Source organism: Wyeomyia smithii, chromosome 3, assembly GCF_029784165.1.
Source record: "Wyeomyia smithii strain HCP4-BCI-WySm-NY-G18 chromosome 3, ASM2978416v1, whole genome shotgun sequence".
In the NCBI taxonomy this organism is placed as follows: Eukaryota; Metazoa; Arthropoda; class Insecta; order Diptera; family Culicidae; genus Wyeomyia; species Wyeomyia smithii.
The window spans coordinates 33,090,544-33,117,300 of NC_073696.1; the positions used below are offsets into that span (position 1 = coordinate 33,090,544).

General features: G+C 36.9%; 2 protein-coding genes across 2 annotated transcripts; both read left to right on the forward strand.

Moving 5' to 3' along the window:
* LOC129732018 (clavesin-1-like) lies at positions 1-8,909 on the forward strand. The gene is made up of 3 exons (XM_055692468.1): positions 1-519; positions 7,899-8,360; positions 8,426-8,909. Exons 1-3 carry the CDS (start codon positions 295-297, stop codon positions 8,609-8,611), a joined length of 873 nt encoding a protein of 290 aa, XP_055548443.1. The 5' UTR covers positions 1-294; the 3' UTR covers positions 8,612-8,909.
* Positions 8,910-16,365: 7,456 nt separating this feature from the next.
* On the forward strand, positions 16,366-17,579 carry LOC129732753 (uncharacterized). The gene is made up of 3 exons (XM_055693941.1): positions 16,366-16,601; positions 16,674-16,840; positions 17,267-17,579. Exons 1-3 carry the CDS (start codon positions 16,443-16,445, stop codon positions 17,541-17,543), a joined length of 603 nt encoding a protein of 200 aa, XP_055549916.1. The 5' UTR covers positions 16,366-16,442; the 3' UTR covers positions 17,544-17,579.
* Positions 17,580-26,757: the final 9,178 nt, after the last annotated feature.

Below are 26,757 nucleotides of genomic sequence, written 5' to 3' on the forward strand. Positions count from 1 at the left end.
CTAACGAAAGCTCCTATCGCGTTGATTCGCACCGGGCTTAAACGCGTATGACGTTTGCCCTAGCGAATCAGCTACCTATCATTATCAAAGAAGTATTTCTTCGACTGATAGGAACGCCTTTGCCGCCTCTAGTAAGGCTTCCAAGTGCCCACCAGCTCACTAATTGATACGGCTGTACGAAGGTTTGTCACAAATCAGTCTTACATTCGGCGTGCCGCGAAACGGTTCGATTTTTCTGGACTCGGAAAGGCTCCCTTCGATTTCGTTAAGCGAGAACAAAAAACATCCGTTAACATGAATCTAGAACCCTTTGATATTGACGTGTCCCCACCCGGACCGGAGCTGCTGGAGGTTTCACGCCGAGAACTGCGCGAAACACCGGAGGTACGCGAAGCTGCCACCCTGGAACTTCGCCAGCTGCTGCACAATGCCACCGATCTGCACTTCCGGGACGATGACGACTTTCTGCTGGTGTTCCTGAGACCGTGCCACTTCTATCCGAAGAGTGCGATTGCTATGGTATGTACCTACAGCTTCAAATCTGTTACTTAAATTATGAGTCACTGGTGACGAGGTGAGGAGAAGCACCGTGCGTTACAATGTAGACAAAGCATTTCGATACAAAATACTTAAATCGTTGCTGGTCATGGTACCGACTCAAAGTTCAGAGAATGCAATTTTTATACTTTGCTAGATAAGCGGAAAAGGTTTTTGTTTTAGGCTCGTTGCACATTAAGGCAGAACTGGTCGTAGCCGATCTGGTATCGTATTGTTCGATATTTTATATTTATTTTTGATGTTTGGAATCGACTACCAAACCATGAATAATTTGCATCATCGCTGATAAATACAATGACGCATATCTACGTTCATATAAATTGTGCAATTGCATTTGAATTTTTTTACCTGTTACCAAGCAATGATCATGTACACCAGTGGTTCTCAACCTGGGGTACGCGTATCCCGCTGATGTACACGATACATGACTTTTACAATCTACAGAGCAAGTCTGTCCTATTGACCTAACCAAAATATTTAAGTATTAATTACATAGTAGCAAATACAATTAAGATTAAACAAAAACAAAAACGTTAACTACTGTTTCTTTTTCTTCTATGATTATCCTCCACGTTTTCGTTGGAAGAAAAATAGAAACATTCCTGGTAAATACTATGAATGGAAGTTACTATTTTAAGCCACCCGTGCTTATCGGACAGACACACGCGTCGATGGCCGCTAGACACGAATCACGCCATTTGATTTGCAAAACAAAAAATTGAACTCATGGTCATACCGTTTTTTCGTCGCCAAAAAAACCTAATTTTATAGTTTCCAACTAGTTTAATTTTAATAATTAGGGTTTCATAAGCAATTTATTACACGTCAATTATTTACGCAATTTCAATTTTAGAATATGTAATTGCCGAAAATAGGGTATGCCACTGTATATACCTGCGCATCGAGTGAGCCTGAACCACAAACACGAGCAAAGCCGTCGTCAGTACGCCAAATTTCCCATCAGTGGACTTTGCCTCCGTTCTTGATAGATTTTTGCATTCCCACTTGTTTCGCTGATGTACCAACTTTTGATAACTGATAGCTGTACACTCTAAGTATTTCAAGATTCGTTTGTTTTGTCTTGCATGCTAGGAGGTCTGTAATTAATCACGTTTACTACTTCGTTTTTTTTAATTGGAGGGTTTTGATTGTAACTCAAGTGTTTCATAATAAATTGTCAACTAGTTATTTTGTGTGGCTAATCATAAATGGTGATTTTTCAATACTATTAGAGATGTGTAATATGATTTTCTGAGATTTGATTGCTTCTGCAATTTAGGCTAATCATTTGTAGAGATTCGAACCTACTTGTCAAGAAAGAGAAAATAATCTTGTAACTAGCTCAGTTGCCAACTTATTGACTTCAAAGAGAGCTAATCGTAGCAATTGAAGGTTGAAAAAATTTTTGTCGAAAATAAGTAAGATTTTAGAGTACCTAATGCTCCGACACCAGTAAGTATATGTAATTCAAGTGTTTGATACACTATATAGTTCATTTTTTAAGGTTAAAACTGATTTCTCTCCGCTGGGATTGGGTTAATATGTCAAAGATCCAATCATCACCATGTGCTCTTATATTTTTGAATTTTTATATAATCGAGTTAATCTCACTCAAGTTAGTTTCAATTATTACTGTAGGCGAAAAATCCTGGGGAGAAATAAAATTATTTTGACGTGTAAGTTCATTTTCAGTCCAATTGAAAACAAAACTCAAACTTGAATTATGAACACTCCCAAACTGCGAGCAAGTTTTCGAACCTTTTGTTCATTGGACACAAGAAAATGTTCACCATTATTTATAACTGGAAAAGGTTAATACCAAATCGATCGTTGATGGATTTCTTACAGAAGAAAAACATGTAGGACTATTCAAAGACAAAATAAAATAATATCCTGAGGAATAAAAACTGAATAAAACGTTGCCATTGAAATTACTTTGAGCATTATTCCAGGGTCGATGTTTATCGTTAAAATTGCCGATTGTAAAAAAAATTTAACGGTTTCTGGCGAGCTCTGACGTAGGACTACGTCTTTGTTTTCTATACTAGATTACACTTTGTGAAATTGAAAATTAAACTGGCATATGTTGCGTCAGATTTCAAACGATTATAGCGAGCGAACGACTTAATGCATCTTAGTCATTTATATGTCGGTGGATAGATAAAATGTGTAACAATTTTTTGATATAATGTTCAACATTGTTGCTTTACTGCTTAATGGTGGAAAAAGGTGAAAAGTTCCAAAATCAAGCTTTCCCATATATTTTCCTCGTTATTGGCTCGCTTCCCGAGCACAGATAACAATAACATGGACGAAAAAATTCCACTGCCTACATGTTTTGACTCAACAAAGTGTTTTGGTTTGTTCCTCTTTCTCCAAGCTGTGTGGCCCCGCCTTAATGACAAACATCTACGCTGAACTCGATACAAAAGACTGCGCTTCAGCTTCAGTTTAGTTTGTCACACAATAGCGAGTGGAGTATAGCTGCTAGAGGTACGCGACATTGAGAAACGAGAGCTGCATACGAGTCAACTTCCAGGCACCGCAGAGCATGTTACCTTTATTTTGCATACGGAAACAACAGTTACCATCTTACGCTGCAGGATATTTTGCTGGCACAGCTGCTGAAGGGCACAGCGGAGGGCAAATTTTATGCGCGGCCAACAAAATATTCAATACTTCCTGTGGTGGTGCGATCATCAGTGCTCTATAGCACACATTTCGAGCTGAAGATTATGGAATCGGTTCTTTCCAGAGCTATAGATGCTTGAAGATGAGAGTTATGAGAACTACTACTAGTGTAAAATTTTCATGTATTCATGCATCGTTAGTTTTACAATAACGACCATCAAATAAAAACGGTAGTGTTGCCTATGAACAGTTTATCGCAGCATATAATGTATACATTTAGTCCTACGTCACCATTTCATACAACCTCTAGGACTGTATACCTTGTAGTATTTCCTTTCACCTTTAAAATAATATCCGTGCTCGCGTGTGCATTGGAATGGTAAATATACTGCAGTAATCAATGAATCTTAAGTTCAGTTTGAACTTCAATTCACAAAGTTTGGATAATTTTCGTCCCAAGATGGGAAAGAGCACGATTTTTAATTCGGTGATGGATTATGTGATGCAAGTCCACCACCGGAACTATCAATCCGATCAAATTTGGGATCATGTTATCAATTGATTGTTAGGCTTCAGAAAAGTTTTAGTAATAACTACAATGTGCACATTTTTTACTGCTAAATCATAATAATACCTATTGTCATTGACTCTCAATGATCGAAAAAAAAATAATTAAAATATTTACAATCATTGTTGATTTTTCAATTTGAAACAATAAAAGATGCAAAGCCTTGGTGCTACAACATTCCGAATCGGAACAGACTTCGCAGCCAATTGTTTAATGTACAGGACAATTACGGGGCTAGTGCTATAATCCTACTGTCACTAACAGTCTCTTCCGAGTCGAGACTCGAACCTACGACGACTGACTTGTTAGGCCAGCATCATACCTCGAGAACAACTGGAAGGTCGAATTTGAAACGCTATGTTAAGGGTAAAATTTGTTTCAATTTGAATTGATTCAAACATGGAATTGGCGTTCATGAGATCGAACATTGCCTGTTTCAGAAAAGAAAGTTCACTTACCGTAATAGGTCCCAGACAGTTGAAATTAGACATTATATTGTCGGCAGCAATGCCAGCTGAGTTAACCAATCTATTTTTGTTCTTCACTGCTTTTTGCTTCCCCACATTAACGGCCATTTTTTAACTATCTACATTAGCCGACATTACAATATTTGCATATGACAGGCGTGTCTGTACAAGAGTAGAAAAATTTGGGGGTACAATTGTATGATTAGCAATATTTGTTAATGTTGGTTTTGACTGGAAAATAGAATTTTAGTTACCTAGCCTTGCCTTAACAATAGCTAAACGGACAGGCTATTGATATGTTTACCGTTACAATTGACACAACGGAAATTTTTACACTATATAACTCCCATTTTACCTGCTCATTATAGACGGCACGTCCTTTTTCAAAAAACAAAAAATAAATAAATAAAATTTTAACCTCATTGCGGTTAAAATGAATCAAATAATTACACCCAAAACAAAAGGAGAAAATTTTGTTACTTTTGAGCAACATTTTGTTAATTTTTGTGTTTCGCTTCCCACTGTTGACTTGGAAATGAAAAGTGACCAGAGTTACCGGAGATGCAAACATGGGAACGAGTTGTGTAGCTTCAAACAGGCTAGCTAATGCTTGTTTTTTTTTCTCAAACGCAGTTTATAAACCGTGGTGCGATTTTGAGACGCACATGAAGTCTTTTAAATTATCAAAGTTTGCTTATTTTATGACAGAAAATGATACCTGGCAGCACTTGTCAGTATTTTATACTCGAATGCGTACGACAAACAAACTAACACACGCACACCGGATGAATTGGAGATGGAAGAATATATAGTAACATGTTGGAGAATTTTATGTTTTTGCTTCTAAAGGAACATTTGAGTAACACATTTGTTGCCAAAAGGAGAATTTTTCGGTATTGCTTTTTAAGTAACAAGGAGAATCAATCGTGGATTTTTATTTTGTAGTGGAACTAGACTACTGCGTCCATTAATTAGAACTATTGTAATATATCCCCATTACTATACGTACTATGTAGAAAACCAGACACCCACTATTGATCGAGAGAATGGCCGGTTGCCTCGGCACGCTCCCAGTCAGGTAGAATGCAATTTGTGATACCGCAAAAGGGTTCCGTACCAACAAATTGCCGCAGTGCCCGGGAACCCAGTACAAATTGGCTGAGTTCATACGACACAGCCTCCGCCGTGAGAGAACGCACTCCCACACTATTTTTGACGGGCACTTGTGAACACAAAGAGCCTTTGGATCGTGGATTCGAAAAAGACATATTATGTCGATTTCCAGCTTCTGGGTATCATTTTGGTTCCAGAATGACAGGGTGTGGCGGGAAAAAATGCGAAAATTTATGGTGTTTCTTTCAAATATATCTTGAAGTACTTTTAGGCAATAATATGAACATTTTGGAATTTAGTTATCTGTATAAGGTTTGGTATATACATCCTCGAGACGACGTCGGAAGCTAGAACACCAGGCCTTAGACGCACCTGTGCTTCGCAATGGGTTGGTATGTGACATATTTTTGGCTCCGTTTCCATTTCGAACTCACAGGGGTGATATCGGTAGCAACGAGAACCTCACTTGAGGTGTTGCATACTGTTCATGAGCGAGACTAACAACACTGGTGGTCCCATAATGTCACATGCTATTTTTGGGTCATGAACAGATGGCAGATGGCGAACCCACCTTTCGAATATTGTTCTCCGGCATCGACTATGTTAGACTTTAGGGTGTTCAGTCTAGGGTGAGATGTTTTGCAGGCTCTTGCTGCAACATACGCCCAACGGGTTGAGATCCGGGCTGCTAGGGGGCCAAATTTTCCATCAGCCCGTGTTGGGTCCAAAGACGTCCGTTCCTTAAACGCCAATGATGACGCTAGTCGACTATATCGTGGATTCAATCGCTTCCTGTATAAGCGTTATGTAAGCTGGAAACAGGATGATCTCCGAAATAATTTTAAAAGGATATATTTGAAACCTCAGATATGGTGGTTGAGTTTGCGATAGAAAAACTCATCATTCAAACCTGGCCCGGATAATATACCCTTTTGTGTATACAAGAGATATTGCACTACTCTGTACTCGCAACAATCGTTAATCGGCCACTACAACTGCAGCAGATCTCTTCTGCTTGAAAATTTTCCTACATGGTGCCGGCGTTTAAGAAAAAGGATAAGACCGACGTTGCTAACTTCACCGTGGAATAACATCATTATCAGCAGGTTCAGAGTGTTTCCCAGTATGGATTTTTCCCGAAGCGTAGAAAGTCATTCATGCGAATTCACATTGACTTGTATCGGAGCTATGCATAACGGTGCACAGATTGACGCAGTGTACACATACTTTTTCGACTAGGAGTATCTTATACCGTTTTGACTCAAACTCAGAACAGTCTCAAACTTCGGACACTTCTGAATAAAAATCACGTTATTATAGCTAGAGTAATTAAAATTATGATTATTATATACCATTTTGTTCCTTGGAATGTCCTTCACACAGTAATGTATAGCTCTTCACTGTAGGACCACTCCCAGGGAACCCGCAGACGTCGAAAAAAAAGGCAGTCTGTGTTGAGACGGTTTGCCTATCTATCTTTTAGTGATTATATTGAAGTGCTCGGAATTTGAAATAAAGCCGAGGTCTGAATTCTCGTTAGTTTAATAAACAAAACATGTTTAAATCTACATAAATAGCACCTAATTTCAATAAAAATAAATCAGCAACATATTAAACCTTTAAGATTGTCGAGAAAATTCGTTGATTTTTTAGTGCAAGGAGTTACATCATAGCTTAAATTGGCCCAAATGAATTAGCATCTTTTTCTCCTTAGTTTGGTGTGCTCCCAGGAAGCAACTTAGGACATCTGTTATTTTACTTTATTCAACAACGTAGTAATTCTCTTGGTAACTCATCTATGCCGATGATTTGAAAATTTATCTGATGGTACGAAAAAAATCAGAATCTAGAGAATTACAGAAACTAATAGATTATTTTGAATTTTGGTGCACTTCAAACTTTCTCAAATTGAATGTTGCAAAATGATATCTTTTCGAAGATGTAGACAACCCATAACTAGCGTTGCAAGCGAGAAGCAAAACCTTTCCACTCCTTTTTGCTTGAGAATGAGATGTGCTTTTCCAATCGTTCGCACACACACTGTCGATAAATTCTTTGTTATTCACGTACCTACTTGCCAAAGTAGCTGCATTTTCTACAATTCTTTATAAGGTCACTCATTTTATGAACAACGTTTGCTTCTATTTCTGAATCTCCTGCAATAAAATACGACATCTTTAAACCATTAACTTATAAAGGGTCTTATGCTTCAGTAAATACACCGCTAGGCATTGATTTCGACATCAAACCTGATTAGCTGTTGATACTGCCTGAAAAATCATGAACCTCATTTGATTGGCTTGTCAGGCGTTATAAATTATTATGATATCCAGTGTACCCACGTCACACACAAACACACTTTACTAAATCAGCAGCTTGATTGATCGGTTCCGTTCGATAAGCTCCGTCCAAATTTAACTTCTCTGCGATTTCGTCAATCGAAGCCAGGCAATAATTCATCACAATGAAACAGGTCCAAGGTCCTGCGTGATTACCAATCGTACGATGATCTGTCTAGTAATCAAATTTCCAACCGTCTACGTATTTCCCCCCGCTCACAGATGCGACGTATCGCGGATTTCAAGAAAAACAACTTCCCTCTGATGCACAACCTCTACCCGGAGGACGAGAAGGTGGCTTTCACCGAGCATGGCATCGTCAACGTACTGACTAACAGGGACCGGAAGGGGCGCCGTATTTTGCTACTCAACGTGGGCAAAGTCTGGGATCCGAAGCAGGTTAGCCCGGAGAAGCTGTTCCGGATGCTGTTCCTCATCCATTTGGTTGCCCAGCTGGAGGCATCCACACAAATCAACGGAATCGTCATCATCATGGACTTCGAGGGTCTGTCGCTGAAGCAGGTTCGTGCCCTGTCGCCCTCGTTTTCTCGACTGCTGCTGACCTTCATCCAGGAAGCGGTTCCACTGCGAATGAAGGAAGTACACATCATCAAGCAGCCGTTCATCTTCAACATGGTTTGGACTTTGTTCAAGCCGTTTATCGGCGAGAAACTTCGCAACAGAGTAAGACACGATTTTTTCTAATTAAATTTTGAGAACATAATGAATTTAAATTCCTTCCGCTCTAGCTCGAATTTCACGGCAGCGATATGAAGAAGCTGCACAAATACATCGATCCGAGTGATCTACCGAAAAACTATGGCGGATCGCGACCTGCCTTGGATTATGGTTCCCGCGATTGGTACCCTTGCATCGAGAAGTACGTCGACCATATCGCCTTGTGGAATACGTACGGCTACGCAAATGCCCTCTGATTATGCGTAATTACCGTTTGTTTTGTGTGTTTCAACGGAAAACGAGCCAAAACAAGGTTAGAGGACGACAATGACGACTTCAGTGATATTAGTCGAATTGATTTATTGGCAGCGATAAGCACGTTCGAACCAAAAAAAAAGTGAACAGTGACAGTGAGTGTGTGCTAGTGACTATTGTGAACGTTTATTTTTCTTTCGATTCTATGAAATCCTTTTATTTATTCATTAGGAAACACTTACTACAGAAAAGGATTGTCAAGCGAATTTTCGATTAAAATACAGTGAACTTAGGATGAAACTCACATTTTATCAACGGATTTACAATGACAAATTTCAAAGTCTGATTTCTGGATCGAAACTGGAAGCTAGTTTAGTATCTATCAAATCCCCTATAGCAAACCACTAGTAGGTTTTCGGAAAATATTTTAATACTAGTTGGCCTGTTGTGGCTAGCCACTTTCAAATGCATTTTGGACTATTAAAAGTTAATATTTAATCTACCATGATGAATTATTTTTTTGAAATATCGAGTTGAAATTCAAGATGTAACCATGACACTATCGACAATTCGATGCAGATGGCCAGCGCTGGTTTAAAACTTAATTAATTATCTAAACTGCGATAAATCCTTCGTTAAGTAGATCATGAAAACGGGTGGATTGATTGCTTACTCTAGAACGAATCTGCATCTCAATTCTTACACGGATCCACTGCATAGCTGTTTACTCCAATATTTAAAGGCTTTTTCTCCATTCTTTGATTATTTTCGAAAAATTGTTTTCTAACAATTTAATTTTTTTTTAATTTCATGACTTGAGTTTCTCAATTGTTTGATGTTACATATGTTATATTCAAACTAAACTTACAAAATAACTAAAAATGAATGTGATTGAAAAAAAAAAACAATTTACAAAAACCATTACTTATGAAAAAATACTTGATTGCTCAAAAAAATATTCACGCATGCAAAAGTTTGTTTCTGCTATTTGTTATTAACAATAGCAAAGCTTGGAATAACGAAGTACTGTCATTGATGGGTAGTTCAGATCCCTCTCTAATACCCCGACATAACATGATAAATGACGCGCATAAAAAAACATCTGTCATCTGCGTTCCATCACAGAAAACTTTTCTAGTGTTGCGTAACAACATAACAATCCTCATCCCATCACCACCACCTATGTCGACTTCTTTGTTTCCGTCTTCTTCTACATAAACAAACAAATATTATTTGATAAAAGATAAAAAAAGTTGGCTAACTGTAGCGCATTTGCAGGATAATAGATAAACCTATGTTTAATTTTAAAAACTTTGAAAATTTCATGTCGATATTCAAAAATATCTTAAATCAAAATAGTTGATCAGATTTTACATAATGTTCAAAAATAACGACCAATAGCTTAACCCGGTGGATCCCGGTGCAGAGAAATCAGTTTTTAGCTCAAAAAATGTACTTCAAACTCTTATTACTCATCAACTATATACATAATTAACACAAGCTGTATTGCCTATTGAAGATCAATCTGTTCTCTAACCTTACTGAATAATTTCATCGTGAAAATTTTCTAGTATAATTCTTGAACTTGAATCAAAGTTTGAATGTCACCCGTCGGGGATGGGTTTATCTTATACTCTAAATTTTTTTGAAACAGCTAAAATTGTTACGTATCAGCAAAATAATTATCCCTTTCTCCATACATCTTGAACGTCGTAGTATACTTAAAAAAATAATTTGGGGTAAAATATGTGCAGCATGTCTTGTGTAGGTTAAATGTCTTTCCTATTTTTGAAAATATGGAAAAAATTATATCGCTCTATATTTAAGTATAACTTCTTGAGAACATTTTTGTAAATTTTGTTAGACCTTTGAGAACAAAATTTGGATAGATTTCAAGTGCGGCTTGTCACGCGCCATAAGCTAAACTTGAAACTTGATATGGTGTTTTGCATAAAATAGCTTTGCCGAGTTACAGCCGGTTTTTTTCAATTTTTTATTAATGTTCGTTATTAACGTCTTCGGTCGTAATTGATATTTTCAATAAACAATCAACTTTTTGCTATCGGATAACTGTACTATTGAAAAATTGCAATTTCAATGCATATAAAAATTGCTACACACTTTAAAAAATCCAAACTACTCATTTTCTCGAGCAAAAAGTTTATAATCCCCGTCATGTTCTTGACTTTTTCATAGTTTATCCTCAATGAATTACAACAGGTACTGCCTTATTCCATTACTTGACAACCTAACTTTGATGGCAATGCCATGACATTACAGAACTTATTGGACATGTAACTATAAAGTATCATTCATAATCAACTGACAGTGGTTTGGTTAACATTAGATTTTATTTACATGCTTGATATCTTTGATACTATGTCTTTCTTACATCTCAAAATTGCCTTCCGCCCGTTATTACGTGTTTGGCGGTTTTTGTCGATGAACCTGCATCAGAACCTATACTGCCTATAATCGCATACCAGTCCCATATGGATTTTCATCGTTTTTGAGTTAAATATCAGATTCCATCTGTTTCTTGAAAAAAGTCAGAAAAAATGTGAGGTCAAATTGCCCCATCTCGAAAGTAATCGCATATCAGTCCCACCAAATGTATTTCCTGAGTAAGGCCATATTTTTTTCTACAACCCACATAATAAATACTTGGTGTTGATTTTTCAAGCTTTTTACTGTTAAAAAATCATCAAATAATAAAAAATGCAGGGTTATTTCAAATAAATTCCACACAAAAGATAATTTTAAGTAGACATTGAAACTGCAATTTTTTTCTGAAAGTTCGTTCCCGAAAGGTTATTGGTTTCGTCAATCAGAGGGATAATAGCCTTGAGCAAAGCCGGTTTCTGTAAGGAGTTAATTTCCTGTGAATGATCTGCTCTCTTCAAATGATCATCAAGTTGAAATTGTCAGAATTAAAAAAAAATCGTTTTTAGTTGCTAAGCTAAAAACAGCTTGTACCTCTTTTCATTGCCGTCGTCTTCCGTCAAGTCACTGTTGTAATGAAATTGGAGACTTCCCTTTCTCAATACCACTTTTCCAATATGCTTAAGGCACGGGCTAATGCGGAATTATTCTATTCAGTACGTATTGCAAAACACTGAAGACGTAAGAAAGGGAATTATTCAGAAGTATATCCAAGACTTCAACCTCATATTTTGCTCTTCCAACGATGACCTTAAAGTCGGGGTAGGTAATGGGTAGACGTCTCCGCCATTCTCCATACAGCATATTTAGAAGCTGTCTGCGGCCATAAACGTCTGCCCATATTCAAAATACTTGAGAAAAGTATGACTACTCATACACCGAGCGGTTGAAAGTGAGAGTGGTATACGATTGCTACTCGATGGCCTAAATAATCGCATATCAGTCTCTTCCTTATTTATCATTGTAATTTTCACGGAAAAGGCAATTCTTTGATAAAGAAGTTATGATTGAGGTCTATTTTATTACATTATGATGAAAAAATTAAAATAACCCACCCCAAACAAGTGAAATACCTAGAACAAGAAAAATATCTTCAAGCGCTGTTTTCTCAACTCGATGATTTTCCAGATGGGACTGATATGCGATTATAGGCAGTATAGCCATGTGCTAATTTAACACGTGTGCCGAATATTAGTTAGGACGCAGTTAGCTTTGATTTTCTTACGACTGGCTTCATACCAGGCGAGAGGGAGTGAGTGGAGGACTAAAAGCAAAGGTAACTTGTAGTCAGAACAGGAGTGTTTGTGTTGCTACACTAAAAAAATAACAAACTTTGTGTACCTCAGGTTCAGAGTTTGCTTGGGAAAAAGGCAATTTGAGTAACTTTCGTTACACGTGCGCGGGACTGAAAGACAAGCAAACTATATATATATTCCGATTTCATGTCAAATAACAACTGTAAACTTTCCTTTGAACCTAATATTATTTTCTCATGTCGAAATTGCTAAGAGCCAGAACTTGTGAAATTCGAATTTGTGCTGTTTAGAAACTGTTTCTGGTAAACCTCCAATAATTGGAATAAGTGAGGCATGTTTCAAACAAGCGGATTTGGCCTGGGTTGTCTCACAATTTCGCAAACAAAAATGTTTCCAGCTAGAATTTATGGACCCAAAAGCCAAAATATAATTTCATAAAATTCACAACTCTGAACAAGTTTTTCCACTTAAAAATCTCTAGCTCATTGATCAAACGTGGTAAAATCAAATAGCTGATGTGAGATTTTTGCAACATAAAATATCCGGAGAAAAATGTTACAAAATTCAACATCGTAAAAAAATGGAAACAACAGCACAGACAATTGAAAAGTTTTCGAAATAAAAATCATGCATCCAAAATCTTGTTGTGGTAAAATTATCTTTGTCATCTTTCAAAAATTCAGAAAAAAAAAATTTCCGCCATTCTAAATTTTTGGTACCTACTAGATCGGATAATAAATGGAGCAACAAATAAGAAAAAATAGGAAACTGCGGATTTATTGATCAAAATTTCGATCCACATATAGATTGAATTGTTGATCAGAATTTGCAGCAAATTAAGAATAAAGCTGTAGACCGAAGACCGGCCTTCTTTTTTTAAGATAATGCATCATGGCGGGCATCCGATGATAGCGAACCTATACATTAGAGAAATGACAAGACACTCACCGTTAAGGCAACTGTCAACATCAAAACGGATAACGGCAATGCAAATTTATAAAGCTCGCCCGTTTTGATGTTGACAGTTGCCTTAACGGTGAGTGTCTTGTCATTTCTCTAATGTATAGGTTCGCTATCCGATGACAAGGAAAATAACGTTACTGCGTATCTGTTAGCGAACCTATACATTAGAGAAATGACAAGACACTCACCGTTAAGGCAACTGTCAACATCAAAACGGATAACGGCAATGCAAATTTATAAAGCTCGCCCGTTTTGATGTTGACAGTTGCCTTAACGGTGAGTGTCTTGTCATTTCTCTAATGTATAGGTTCGCTAGTATCTGTTGAGCAGAATTGCAACGGCGAATTACACGTTATACGTTATACTCCTAAATCGCGACACCACTGATTCCAATTGAGTCTTACGTGATAAGCTACAACAAACTCAAGACTCAAAGCTAGTGCAAGCAATAAAACTAAAGAGAACAGTTCTCTTTAGTTCAGTTACTGCATATAAGCCGTTGCGGAACAGAGTGATCTCTGTGCCATCGAGCAAATTGTTCAGGAGAAGCAATTTTTGAAAAATCTCTGAATAAAATTCCGTTCAACGGATTCTTTCAAACAAAATGTTCTAATATAAAGGTTATGAAGTGGTTTAACATTGGGATACATAAAATTAACAGTTTCTTTGCGAAATCGGTGATTGTATCTCACCAATGTACATAGACCACTCTGACTTCATATATATTTTACTGGCATCCTCGTATCGTTTCGGAACAGAGTGGTCTATGTACATGAACATAAATAAAAATGACGTTAACTCGAATAAAATGGCTAGTGTCACATGTTATATGATGTACATGACATGTCACATGTAACATGTGACGTGTAACATTACATGTAACACAACATGTTACATATTACATGATATTTGACATGTTACATTACGTGTAACATGTTACAAATCACGTGTAACATGTTACAGGACAAATGACAAGTTACGTAACACATGTAACATGTTTCATGTCACATATTACATGACGGTATTACCTAGATTTATGTACATAGACCACTATGTTCCGAAACCGAATGGCCATTCTGTTTCGGACGAAATTTCAACATGGTATAAATCAGCTCTAAAGTCCGATTTTTTGAATTTTTTCTAGTCTCCTAACTTCAGCTTCTTGAGCAGATGCGGTTTATGTAAAAAAATCATTTTAAAAAAAAATGGTCTTCAGACCACTCTGTTCCGCAACGGCTCATATGTTGACATTTCATATTAAATATCAAACAAACCGTGAATGCGAAAAGTCCTGTCATTATTCAGCCAGTTTTTACATTACATGTAAAAATTTTCGACTTTTTAACAAATGGAGCGACTCTGTGGTGGATACTAGAAGTGGGTACAATAAAATAATTGTTTACTTTTTTACGATCAATTGTGGTGGAAATGTGTAAAATCTAGCATAAACATAATATTTAACACCTCAACGATTTTTACTGAATTTTGCGAAGCACTTGATTATTCCACAGAGAACAAACATTCACGTTCATATAAAGAAATTCGAAAAACGTGTGTAAAAATTTGAATCCAAATACATTAATACACTAACGACATATGTCTTGTGATGACCCAGTTGCACTGCATAAATATCGCTGTATCGATATTTTATCGATATCTGTGCTTGGTTTTTAAGTGACACGAGCGCCACATAGCGGGAGCATTACCACTTACTGTTAAGTGACGGTTGCAAGTTTCAACACATCTTTTGAAAATTAGATGAACGTCTGTCCCCAAACGTGTTAAAAAATTTAATCAAGATTGCACTTCGTGAACCGCTCTTCTAGTGGAGACGCTGCGTATGCTGATAACGTCACGGAGATCGATATGTCCACACGTTGTCGAACGACTATAACAGCTGTTTGATAGTTTCGAGATAGTAACCGGGACAAAACTTAATCGACAGAAAACAGAAACGGAGCAGGGTGACGATTAAATGCAAAGCGTTTCTCATCAACTATGTGCCTGAAAGAGATCGCTTTTCTTTTTTTTATGATTCCCTAGACGCAAAATATCTCTCCTCCGGCAGACCAGCCGGGCCTCAAAATTCTCCAGTAGATTCCATTGCAGCAAAACCAACAAAATTCCTTAAAGGATAAAATTCATCGTTTTTACCTGGATCAAACCCAAACCACCAAGAGTAGAACGAAATTGATCTATCATTAATTGGAGAAAAAATGGTCTACACACTACAATCACACTACCGGAGCGATCGCACATTTTTTACATTTTTATTATTTTTTCCTAGTTTTAAAAATTGTGAATATTCCTGACTAAAACTAGAGAAACATTTCAGAAGGTTCTATCTGCTTTGATTGATTTTTTTATCGACCACTTTCGTTCAATTACCACAACTTATTAAACACCTTTTATGACACGTTATTTGCAAAAGTTGATAGCGGAGGGATCACTCCAACCTTCTGAACGAAGATGCCACTTGGGAGAGTTACTAAAGCTGAACCATTACCAAAATGAAAAGACGCTCCGGAAAACCGACAAAAGCAGATAGGACCTTTTGAAATGTTCATCTAGAAAAGTCGCCACCATTCCTGAACTTTTTTTTTCGCAAAAATGGAACATTAACATTTTATACTAGTAGGCTGCAAAATGATCATTATAATAATATTGATATGGTTATAGCATTCATTTGTAATAGCAACCCACACCGATCGATAAAAGCGAAAAAAAACTTGCCCTGAAGCTCAAACTAAGAAAAAATTAAAGATTTAACTTTTTAGCCATTCCTGTGAATTTTGGAGCCCCTATTGTAGAGCAATTTGTTTTGAATTTCAAAGCATCTTTCAAAATATTTTTCCATTTTTTTTACGTTGAATTACATCTTAAGCCTAGTTTACAGTTCCAAGCGAAGTGAAAAAAAATGCAAGTGAAAAAGTACGAATTTTCACCAGCAGAAAAACAGACTGTGGAATACATTGTGATTTCACAGCCCTGCAGTTTACAGTTCAGTGAAGCGAAATCCGCGAGATTACACTTCGAGCGAAATGACATTTCATCGAAGCTGTCAAATTACGTTTTGATTTTATTGTTCGACTTAATGTTGATTAATAATTTTGAATGGAAGTATTGTTCGATTTTGATTAGTAATCCTTATAAGAAATACAAAATTGGAGAAATGCTGAAATGGTGGACTGCAGCAGCAACTGCCAGCGCTAGTGCAGGTTTAGTTGCAGCTCTTGTGTATCGATTGCGAAAAAGGAATCGCAAAGTAAGAACTATGCGAGTGAATCCTTATTTGGCGGAACGGAGCACCAAGGGAAGATTTGTCACCGCTGTAAGTATTTCTTTTATGTTTTTGGTACAAAAATGCTATATTGTCTCTATAATGTTTTATCATTATCATCAGTTCGACGACATGACATCATATTCACCAGTTTTCAAGGAGAATTTCCATATGGATATAACCAATTTCGAATATATTCTGAAGAAGATTTATTTCCGCCTTCAACCAAAACGAAACACACGACCGTATGATGGAATTGGCCCAAAAGAAAAATTGGCAATTGCCCTAGAGTGAGTACTGAACTGATTCTAGCCGAGCAAATCGTTCTATTTAGGACATATTTTTCTATGCTGCCACGACTGTATGATATTTCAGTAAGCTTCCGGATGCAGTATGTATGCTTAACATCAATTTAACATTAAAAAAGGATAATAATTGATAAGGCTGACAGAGCAAACTTATATTTGAAATAACTGCAATTGCGACTATTGTAAGTGTTTTGTTGATTTCATTCACGGTTAGTGATCTGTTTAAATCGGTTAAAATTTAAGAATCAGCTCCGGCGTCCAAGCTTTTGTCACAAAAATGTCAAGTCGAATGGCGTGCAACTTTAACTTCTCGTCTGCGCATTACTTATGCTTGTACACAGGAGTTTTTTAAACATATATTTTAATTGAGTAAGTAAAACAGTTTTCCAAACTATTTTTTTCTTCAAGATACCTTGCCTCAGGGTCGTTTGAGCGCCATGTAGCATCATCATACAGAGTAAGTAAATCATCAGTAAGATCGATTACTATCAGTGTATGCGAAGCTATTCGTTACGAAATGGGTACTGAAAATCTTCCATGCAATGATAACGTCAAATGGATTGATACTGCAAACCGATTCCATGAAAAGTGGAACTTTCCGAATTGCCTAGGTGCCATTGATGGCAAACATGTGGCCATTAGGTGCCCCCCAATGCAGGAAGGCTGTTTTTCAACTACAAGGTAAGGAGTTGAGCAGTAACATCCCGAGTAATTTTAATATAAGCATAAATATAAAAGTATAAGTTTAAGTATAAGTATAAGTATATAAATATGAAAGTATAAGTTTAAGTATAAAAGTATTAGTAAAGGTATAAGTATCAGTATAGTAAATATGGAAGTAGAAATATAAGTATAAAAGTAAAAGTATAATTATAAGTATAAATATGAATTCAAATGTTGATTATTTGGATTTCATATAAAACTTAACATAATAATATGTGTAACTTTGCAGAAATTTCATAGTATTGTACTAATGGGTTCGACATCGGAACGAAAACGTTGGGTCCGCGTTCCGGTCCGGTAAAAAATCGGAACTAGCTCGTTCCGGTCCGATTTGGGTCCGGTCCGATTGGCTTCGTTCCGGTTCCGGTCCGGAGTCCGGTCTGAAGTCCGGGAACAAAAGTCGTCAGTTTTTTCGAGAGCGTCATTTTAGTGAAAAAAATATTATGAAGACTTTTATGCATGTTGAAAAATGTTTACTAAATCAATACAATACAAACTAAGTTTTGCAATTTGTTTTTCTATTTTTTATTATATTTTTTCTAATTTAAAAATTTGGAGTGCAGTAACAAAAAAGGCTGGTTCTAAAATTTCCTAGTTTTGGAACATTTATTTAAGCCAATATTTTAGTAAAAGTAGCTGCCGGATTCTTTTCCTACTTAGTCTGTTTATGCGTGATGTGACGAGGACCCGTCCCGAAGAAAATTTGTTTTCGAGTTGAACACTCGATGCAGAAACACACAGGACGTCTCTTGCCATTAACGGCAGGTTCGGAAATCTTCCAGAATTGTCCTGAATGTTGAAAAGAAAATAAACAACACCATAAATGAAACAAAAATTATGTATATTGTAACTCACTTTCCACCGATTTAGCCGATGGCATTCAATTAACGGGGTGGCCAGGAGATTTCCAATTTCAAATTCCCGGTTAGAAATTGATGTTTTTCCCGGTTTTAAAACGCATAAATATATAAGTTCAACCACATTTATTTATTGACAAAGTAATTTTGTGAGAGAATCTTGTATTAAATATCATTATTTCATTTCAAAACTTGGAAAAGGGTTAACTTCATCGGCCAACATGTATTTGCTGTTGATTTTTCGACTTTTCATGGCTGAGATTTTCATTATTTCACTCAGCTAAAATCAGGATATAATTTAGAATCAATTTGTGCTTCATGTTTCAGAATATTTTCACATAAATTTTTAATTTTTTTTTGAACCGTTTTTGGAACAATTTTCTGTCATTTTAGACTTACGTAAATAATTACTGGTTCAATTAAACCGTTTAACTAAAGCAATATTTGTAACTTTCTGCGCTCTCTGGTTGAGATTTTCTGCGTTTTGTAGAACTGGTTTCTGATTTTTCAAACCTTTAATATATATTTTTACAAATTTGGAATTTAATTCAAAGTTGTTTTGGCTGCTGTTGAGCTTCGGAAACGACAAATATTTGAAATCATTTTCTATCATTTCAAGCCTTTTGAAATTTCATTAATTGTTTTTAAGCTTTGTTACGGATTTTGGCCTTATTCAAAGTGCTTATTTAACAATCAATACATATAAAAATGCAGCTCTGTCTGTCTATCTGTCTGTCTGTTCCATATAGGCTTGGAAACTACTGAACCGATCGGCGTGAAATTTTGTATATAGGGGTTTTAGGGGCCGAGAAAGGTGAATAAGATAGTTCGAGACCCCTCCCTCTTCTGGAAGGGAGGGATTTCATACAAATGAAACACAAATTCATGCACATCTCAAAAACAAACCAAGCAAATGGAACCAAATTTGGCGGGTGGGTGTTTTTAGGGGTAACAAAATCATCCATAATGGCTTGATACCGCTCCCTTTTCTGGAAGGGAGGGGTCCCATACAAATGAAACACAAATTCATGCACATCTCGAAAACTAACCTAACAAGTAGAACCAAATTTGGCAGGTGGATGTTTTTAGAGATAACAAATAAATCCATAATGGTTTGACACCCCTCCCTCTTTTGGAAGGGAGGGATCCCATACAAATGAAAAAAATTCCGCGTTCAAAACAAATGAAACACAAATTTCTGCACATCTCGAGAACAAACCAAATTAATGGTTCCAAAATCGGCAAGTGAATATTTTTAGGGGTAACAAAGATGTCTATAATGTTTCGACACCCCTCCTTCTTCTGAAAGGAGGGGTTCCACACAAATTTCTGCACATCTCGCGAAATAATGAAGCAAATAGAACCAAATTTGATATGTTGAGGTTTCTAAGAGCAAGAAAAATTTTCGACTGCAAACGCCATTGTTAAATTGAAGCTGGAAACTTCCGGTTCCTATCAGCAAAATGTCTCCAAATATCATTTTCAAATCCAAGATGGTGACAGCGGGATATGACCAAATACCACCCAATATGGGTATTTCCGAAATTGTGATGATGCACTGAAACCACAAATCGACCTCCGACAACATTTTGAGTTGTAAAATAGCGACTTCCGGTGACTGGAAAACTGCCGAAAATGACCAAATACCACCTAATATGGATGTTTCTTAAACCAGAAAGACACTCAGAGGCCAGAAATTGTCCCTGAATACCATTTTGAAATCCAAGATGGTGACTTACGGTTTCTGAAAAACAGCAAGATATGACCAAATACCACCCAATATGGGTATTTGCGAAATCGTAATGATGCATTGGAACCACAAATCGACCTCAGACAACATTCTGAGTTGTAAAATGGCAACTTTTGGTGACTGGAAAACTGCCGAAAATGACCCAAAAATAACCAAATATGGGTGTTTCTTCAACCAGAATGATGCTCAGGGGCCAGAAATTGTCACAAAATGCCATTTTGAAATACAAGATGGCGACTTAAGGTTTCTGGAAAATAGCCGAAAATGACCAAATACCACCCAATATGAGTGTTTCTCTAACCAGAATGACGCTCAGAGACCAAAAATTGTCTCCAAATGCCATTTTGAAATCTAAACTTCAGTGGCAAATGACTTAATAACACTCAATATGGGTATTTCCGGGATCGTTATGATGCACTGAAGCCACAAATCGACCAAAGGCAACATTATGAATTGTAAGATGACTACTTCCGGTGAATGGGAAACTGCCGAAAATAACCAAAAACCACCCAATATGGGTGTTTCTTCAACCAGAATGACGCTCAGAAGCCAGAAATCGTCTCCAAATACCATTTTGAAATCCAAGATGGCGACTTCCGCTCTCTGAAAAACACCCAAAAATGGCCGATTTCCATCCAATATGAGATGCTTCCATACCAGAATGATACACAGGAGCTAGAATCGACCACAGACACCATTTTGAATTCTAAGATGATGACTTCCGGTTTCTGGAAAACAGCCGAAAATGACTAAATAACACCTATTAGGGGTGTTTCTTAAACCAGAATGACGCTCAGGGGCCAGAAATTGTCTCCAAATGCCATTTTAAAATCCAGGATGGGACTTCCGTTTTCTGAAAAATAGCCTAAAGTGAACAAATACCACCCAATATGAGCGTTTCTTTAACCAGAATGATGCATAAAGCTAAAAAAAGACCTCAGACACCATTTTGAATTGTAAGATGGCAACTTCTGGGAAACAGCCGAATACTACTACATATGAATATTTCCGTAATCGAAATGATGTATAGAAGCCAAGCATTGACCCTGGACACCATCTTGAATTCGAAGATGACTACTTTCAGTTTCTGAAAAACAACGAAAGTAACTGAATACCACCTAACATGAGTGTTTCCGAAATAGAGGTGATGTACTTAATGCAAAAGACGAGGATGTTGTCATTCTGATAAAACCATCAATTTCAAACGATATAAACTAATCGCAAGAAATCAGTGAATTTGGAATGTTAAAAATTATTAAATTAAACATAAAAATAGGCGGGACGAAGTTTGCCGGGTCAGCTAGTAAAATATAAAAATTCATTTTCCACTAATTCTAAATTGAATTTCAAATATGATTGTGGATTTTTTTTTAATTCAATTTGGAATCTTTTCTAGAGTTTCTTCTTCTGATTTCTCGTCAGACTAAAATTTAGCAATTTTTTTAGCTAAATACCCAATTCCGAGTTCATTTTCTTTTTTGAAACCTTATTTTAAGTTGAATTGACTTTAAATTTTTTTATTTAATTGACTTTAAAATTGTTTTATTATTTTTTTTTTACTCGTTTTCTGATAACTTGTTCATAGTCATTTTTAGTTGATGAGAGGAAACATTCTAGCTATTTTTCAGAGTTTTTAAAATAATTAAAACATATTTTTTTGACCCCGAATCGAGACAGTTTTTCGCCTTGCCTGAATCTGCAATGATAGCCGTTTCTTGCCATTTTAAATTTGTTTAAGGATAAATATAAATATAAAAAATAAATTTTTGCATTTTCAACCTAATTATTACCCATTTCCTAGTGTTCACACACTTCAGTTTTAAAAATTGATATTATTAGTTTCTTTCAGGCTCAACAATTTTATTGCTACTAAGAAACAATTTTTACCTTTTTGAGCTAAATAAGAAGATTGTTTTTTTTTTTCTAAATCCGCGTTCTAAGTTTCAGAATTTTCAATAAAAATCTATTTAAAATTCTAAATTTAAATCAATTTAACTTTATTGCTACTAAGAAACAATTTTTGCCTTTTTAAGCTAAATAAGAAGATTGGTTTGTGTTTTCTGTTTCCGCGTTCTAGATTTCAGAATTTTCAACAAAAGTCTATTTAAAAAAATTGAATTTATTACTTTTATAATATCATTGAATTCTTTTCATATTTATGGTGCATTTATGGCTTCAAATTAAAATCTGATTGCTGACTTTTATCGAGAGCTTTAGAAACATTTGAGCGTATCTTTTATCTTTTTCTAGTCTCTGTAAACGTTTCATGGTAATTGTGAGCAGAATTATGAACAACTGTGTGTATTTCTGTCGTTCGAAATATTTTTTCCGTTTTCTTAAGGATCTCTTGAGGCTCAGTTATTGTCTTGACAATATAGAAAGGACTAATTTGATACCATTCCACCATCCTTACGTGGTATTGTTCGAAGTTTTTTAGGCGAATAATTTCCGCAGTGGCCCTTTTAGTTTTGCCTTTTTTCTTTGAAAAATATGTCTTTCAGATTTTAGAGGAGTATGCACGCAATTTGAGAAAAAACAAAGACAGGCTCTGCATTTTAAGCCTCTAGAATACTATTTAATAAATTTTGAATTGAATTTTAAATTATTTTCGATGCATCTGGTTTTTGAAACGCAAATTCTTTAAAATCAATTTCTGAAATTTCTGGCCTCAAGACATTTTCTCAAGCGTATTTAAGCCTAACCGATCACCGCTGGAGAAAAATCAGTTTTTACCTCAAACAATGAACTTTCAACTCTTATTACCAATCAACTATATGCATAAACAACATGAACTGTATTTATTTATTTATTTGAATTCTTTATCTGATCATTTACGATCTAAATAAAATGTAAAGAGTGTGTGGGTGGGGAAAAGCTCATTGGAGGTGGTCTTTAATACCCTCCTCAAATGTGGGTAAAAACCCCACCATCTTTTAACAATTACAATAGCATTACACTACATTTTACAATTCACAATAACATAATTCACATCAACATAATTCACAATAACATAGTTACGATAGTTTTTACATATTGCTTTCAATTCTGCGGCGATATAGAATGGGAGCTTCGTTAAAGTCGAACTGATCAGAATAGCGGTTGAATTGACGAATCATTGAAGAAATTGGAGAATGGGCAGCATATTGCGTTGACTGAAATTCAACCTGGAGCATGGATCTCGATCGTAAAACTCTGGATGGTGCATAAAATCCTATTTCAGACAGAAGATCTGGAGCATCAAATTCGGCTGTGATTAGTTTTGCCATGAATACAGCTTGTGACACACTTCTTCGTTGTTCCAAAGTTTTCATTCCAAGCAGTCGACAACGGTCTTCATAGGAAGGTAGATTTTGAGGATCGTTCCAAGGAAGGTTCCGTAGAGCATAGCGGACAAATTTTCGCTGAACGCTCTCTATTCTGTCCATCCAAAATGCTTGATACGGGCACCAAACAACACTGGCAAACTCTAGGTTTGAACAAACCAATGCACAGTACAGTGCTTTGAAGCATAGGGGATCATCGAACTGATTAGCTATTTTAAAAATAAATCCGAGCTGACGATTAGCTTTTTCAACAATCGCGGATATATGCAGCTTGAAAGTCAGTTTTTCATCGAGCGTCACTCCTAGATCTTTAACCTGCTTAACTCTGCTTAGTTTGATGCCAGCTATATTATATTCGAAATGGATTGCATTTTGGGTACGATGATAACTTATTACGTAACATTTATCGACGCACAGCATCAATTGGTTTCGCGTACACCAGGCATGGAACAGATCAAGCAACCTTTGCAATTCTCTACAGTCCTCTATTCGGCGGATAGTCAAATATATTTTTAGATCATCAGCGAAAAACAATTTCCCGCCTCGATTGAGAATAATCGCTGCATCGTTAACATATATTGAAAACAACAATGGGCCCAAATTACTACCCTGTGGTACACCTGATAGGTTCGTAAATTCATCAGAGTTAAAATTACCGATTTTCACAAAAATTTGCCTGCCTATTAGATAGGATTCCAGCCATTTGCAAAATCTTTGAGTACAGCCTATTTTTTCTAATTTGTTCAAAAGGATGGCATGGTTCACAGTATCAAAAGCGGCTTTTAGATCGGTGTATATCGTATCTACTTGCGCTAACATTCCTGAAGCAATGCGATACGAAACTTACGAGATTGGTTTCTACGGTACGTCCGCGAAAAAATCCATGTTGCGCCGTACTTATATAATTTCGGCAGGCAGCAGATAACGCTTCGTTTACAATCGTCTCAAAAATTTTTGATTCCGCGCATAGAGAGGTTATTCCTCTATAATTTACTACGTTGGATTTATCACCCTACTTGAAAACCGAAAACATGCAAGATTGTTTCCAAGCAATGGGGAAACACTGTTGATGGAAGGATAAATTGAAGAGCCAGGTTAACGGGGCAGCTATAACATCGGCACATCTTTTCATAATAGCCGTAGGAATTATACCAGGGCCAGGCGAAAAGGATGGTTTTACTCTACTGGTGGCGGAAACAACGAGCTGTTCGCTTACGCTTAAAATGTCCATACTTATAATTTCTGGTGGCACATTGGTCAGAGCTTGTTCAATTTGTGCAACGGTAATCGGTGTGCTACTGAAAACGCTTGAAAGGTGCTGTGCAAATAAGTTGCACTTGTCGATGGGCGATGTAGCAGTCACACCATCGAGGAATATAGTCGAAGGTAGGCCATTTTGTTTTCTCTTCGTATTAACGAACTTCCAAAATTTTCATTGCATTGCATATTAAGCATCAATCTATTCTCTAACGATGCTGAATAGTTTCGTCGTGTAAATTTTCAAGTATAATTGTTGAACTCAAATCAAAGTTTGAATGTCAGGTAGTGCCATATGGCATCATCCGTCGGGAATGGGTTAGGTTACGATTTTTTATTTTTGCTTATTTTCTGATGGTCTATTTCTGCCATTATTATGTCAATCACCGACACCCGGGGAGGCGACTTCAACTAGAATCTTAACTAACGATCCGTTGATTAACGGACCGGTTCCAACGGTTTCACTTTCCCATGCGATAGAAGAACCCAGAGAATTCGGTGCATAACTTTGAAACAAACTCAGCCATAAATGACATTAGACGTTGATCCTGTAAAGTGGTGGTTGTTTTGATGTTTGATCGCCACTTACTGTTGAAGTCCTAATCAGTGCGAATGAGAAGGGAGACAAATTAGAGAAAACCAGCTAGCTGGCATCCCGCCATGTTTCGAGGACTAACATCTCAGCGTGTGTGTAAACGAGATAGCATATCACCGCCACTTTTCATACGCATAACATAGCATCTGTCAATGGGGCCCGCAAATTGCGGATCCGCAGTGATGTTAGCTCCTAACGTAGCAAAGCAAATAAGATAGAGATGCCAGCTAGCTGGAGAAAACCAATCGCAGCCAACTGTTAGTGTACAGAACAAATGCGGGGCTAGCGCTAGGATCCTATTGACTCTAACGGTCGTCTTTCTTGCCGAGATTCTAACGTATGACGACTGGCTTGTTACTTCAGCCCCGAGACCAACTAAATGGTTCCTTGAACCTTCCAGTGTTTGTGAGATGGCAGAAAACGTATAGTGCGTTGAACTAATACAACAGATCCCAAGCATGTGTAAATGAAAAATAATGTTAAAAATGGACATGATAAATTTCCAGGCTTTCCCGGTTCAGTTTCGAATTCCCGGCTTTTTCCCGGTTTTCAAGGTTTTCCCGGTTCGCTGACCACCTTGAATTAGGCACAAACTCAGAACAAGTTGTGCGAGTCTATCAGTTGTTTACTAGTTTCGAAGTGATAGCAGGAGCAAAATTGAAATAGCAAAAAAAATGTATCAATCAATATCTTTCTAATTTTATAAGAACCATGTGATCAATTAAAGCATATATTAGAGGTTAAAATGGCGAGCAAGGTCATATGGGTTGACTTTTAATAAAAGCAGCGAAGAAAATCAAAAAGGATGAAAAACTTGCTGCGTTCTATGACCTAAATTAAATAATTTTTTTTTTCACCGAAAATGTCCGGGGTCCGGAAAGCATTACCCGGTCCGTTCCGAAGTCCGGATGGCTTCGTTCCGGTCCGGTCCGGAAAAAATCGAACTTTGGAGGTTCCGGTCCGATCGGCCTTCGGACCGGAACGGACCGGACTTTTACCGGACCCCACCCGGTCCGATGTCGAACACTACTAATGGGTATAGCGGACGCTGACTACAGATTCAGTTATGTTGATATTGGAGGATATGGTTCAGATGGAGATGCTGGTGTATTTGCTGGGAGCCTACTTGGCAGAAAGATTATCGATGGCTCTTTAGTATTACCGCAGGATACGCATATCAACTCCAATCAAATTCCTTACTTTTTTGTTGGTGACGACGGCCTTTCCTTTATGCCGAAGAATCATGAAACCCTTCACACCAAGAAGAGGCTTGGTGCTAGAAAAGAGTGAGCTATTGTTCAACTATCGTTTAAGCCGTGCGCGTCGATGTATTGAGAACGCATTCGGTATTTTAAGCGCGAGATGGTTATGTTTAAGCAGAACCATGTTTTGTT

Coding starts and splice junctions, on each gene's coding strand:
- LOC129732018 (XM_055692468.1), top strand. CDS start 295: ATGAATCTAGAACCCTTTGATATTGACGTGTCCCCACCCGGACCGGAG. Junction 520..7,898: donor CGAAGAGTGCGATTGCTATG/GTATGTACCTAC, acceptor CCCCGCTCACAG/ATGCGACGTATCGCGGATTT. Junction 8,361..8,425: donor GCGAGAAACTTCGCAACAGA/GTAAGACACGAT, acceptor CTTCCGCTCTAG/CTCGAATTTCACGGCAGCGA.
- LOC129732753 (XM_055693941.1), top strand. CDS start 16,443: ATGCTGAAATGGTGGACTGCAGCAGCAACTGCCAGCGCTAGTGCAGGT. Junction 16,602..16,673: donor AGGGAAGATTTGTCACCGCT/GTAAGTATTTCT, acceptor CATTATCATCAG/TTCGACGACATGACATCATA. Junction 16,841..17,266: donor AAATTGGCAATTGCCCTAGA/GTGAGTACTGAA, acceptor TTTTTCTTCAAG/ATACCTTGCCTCAGGGTCGT.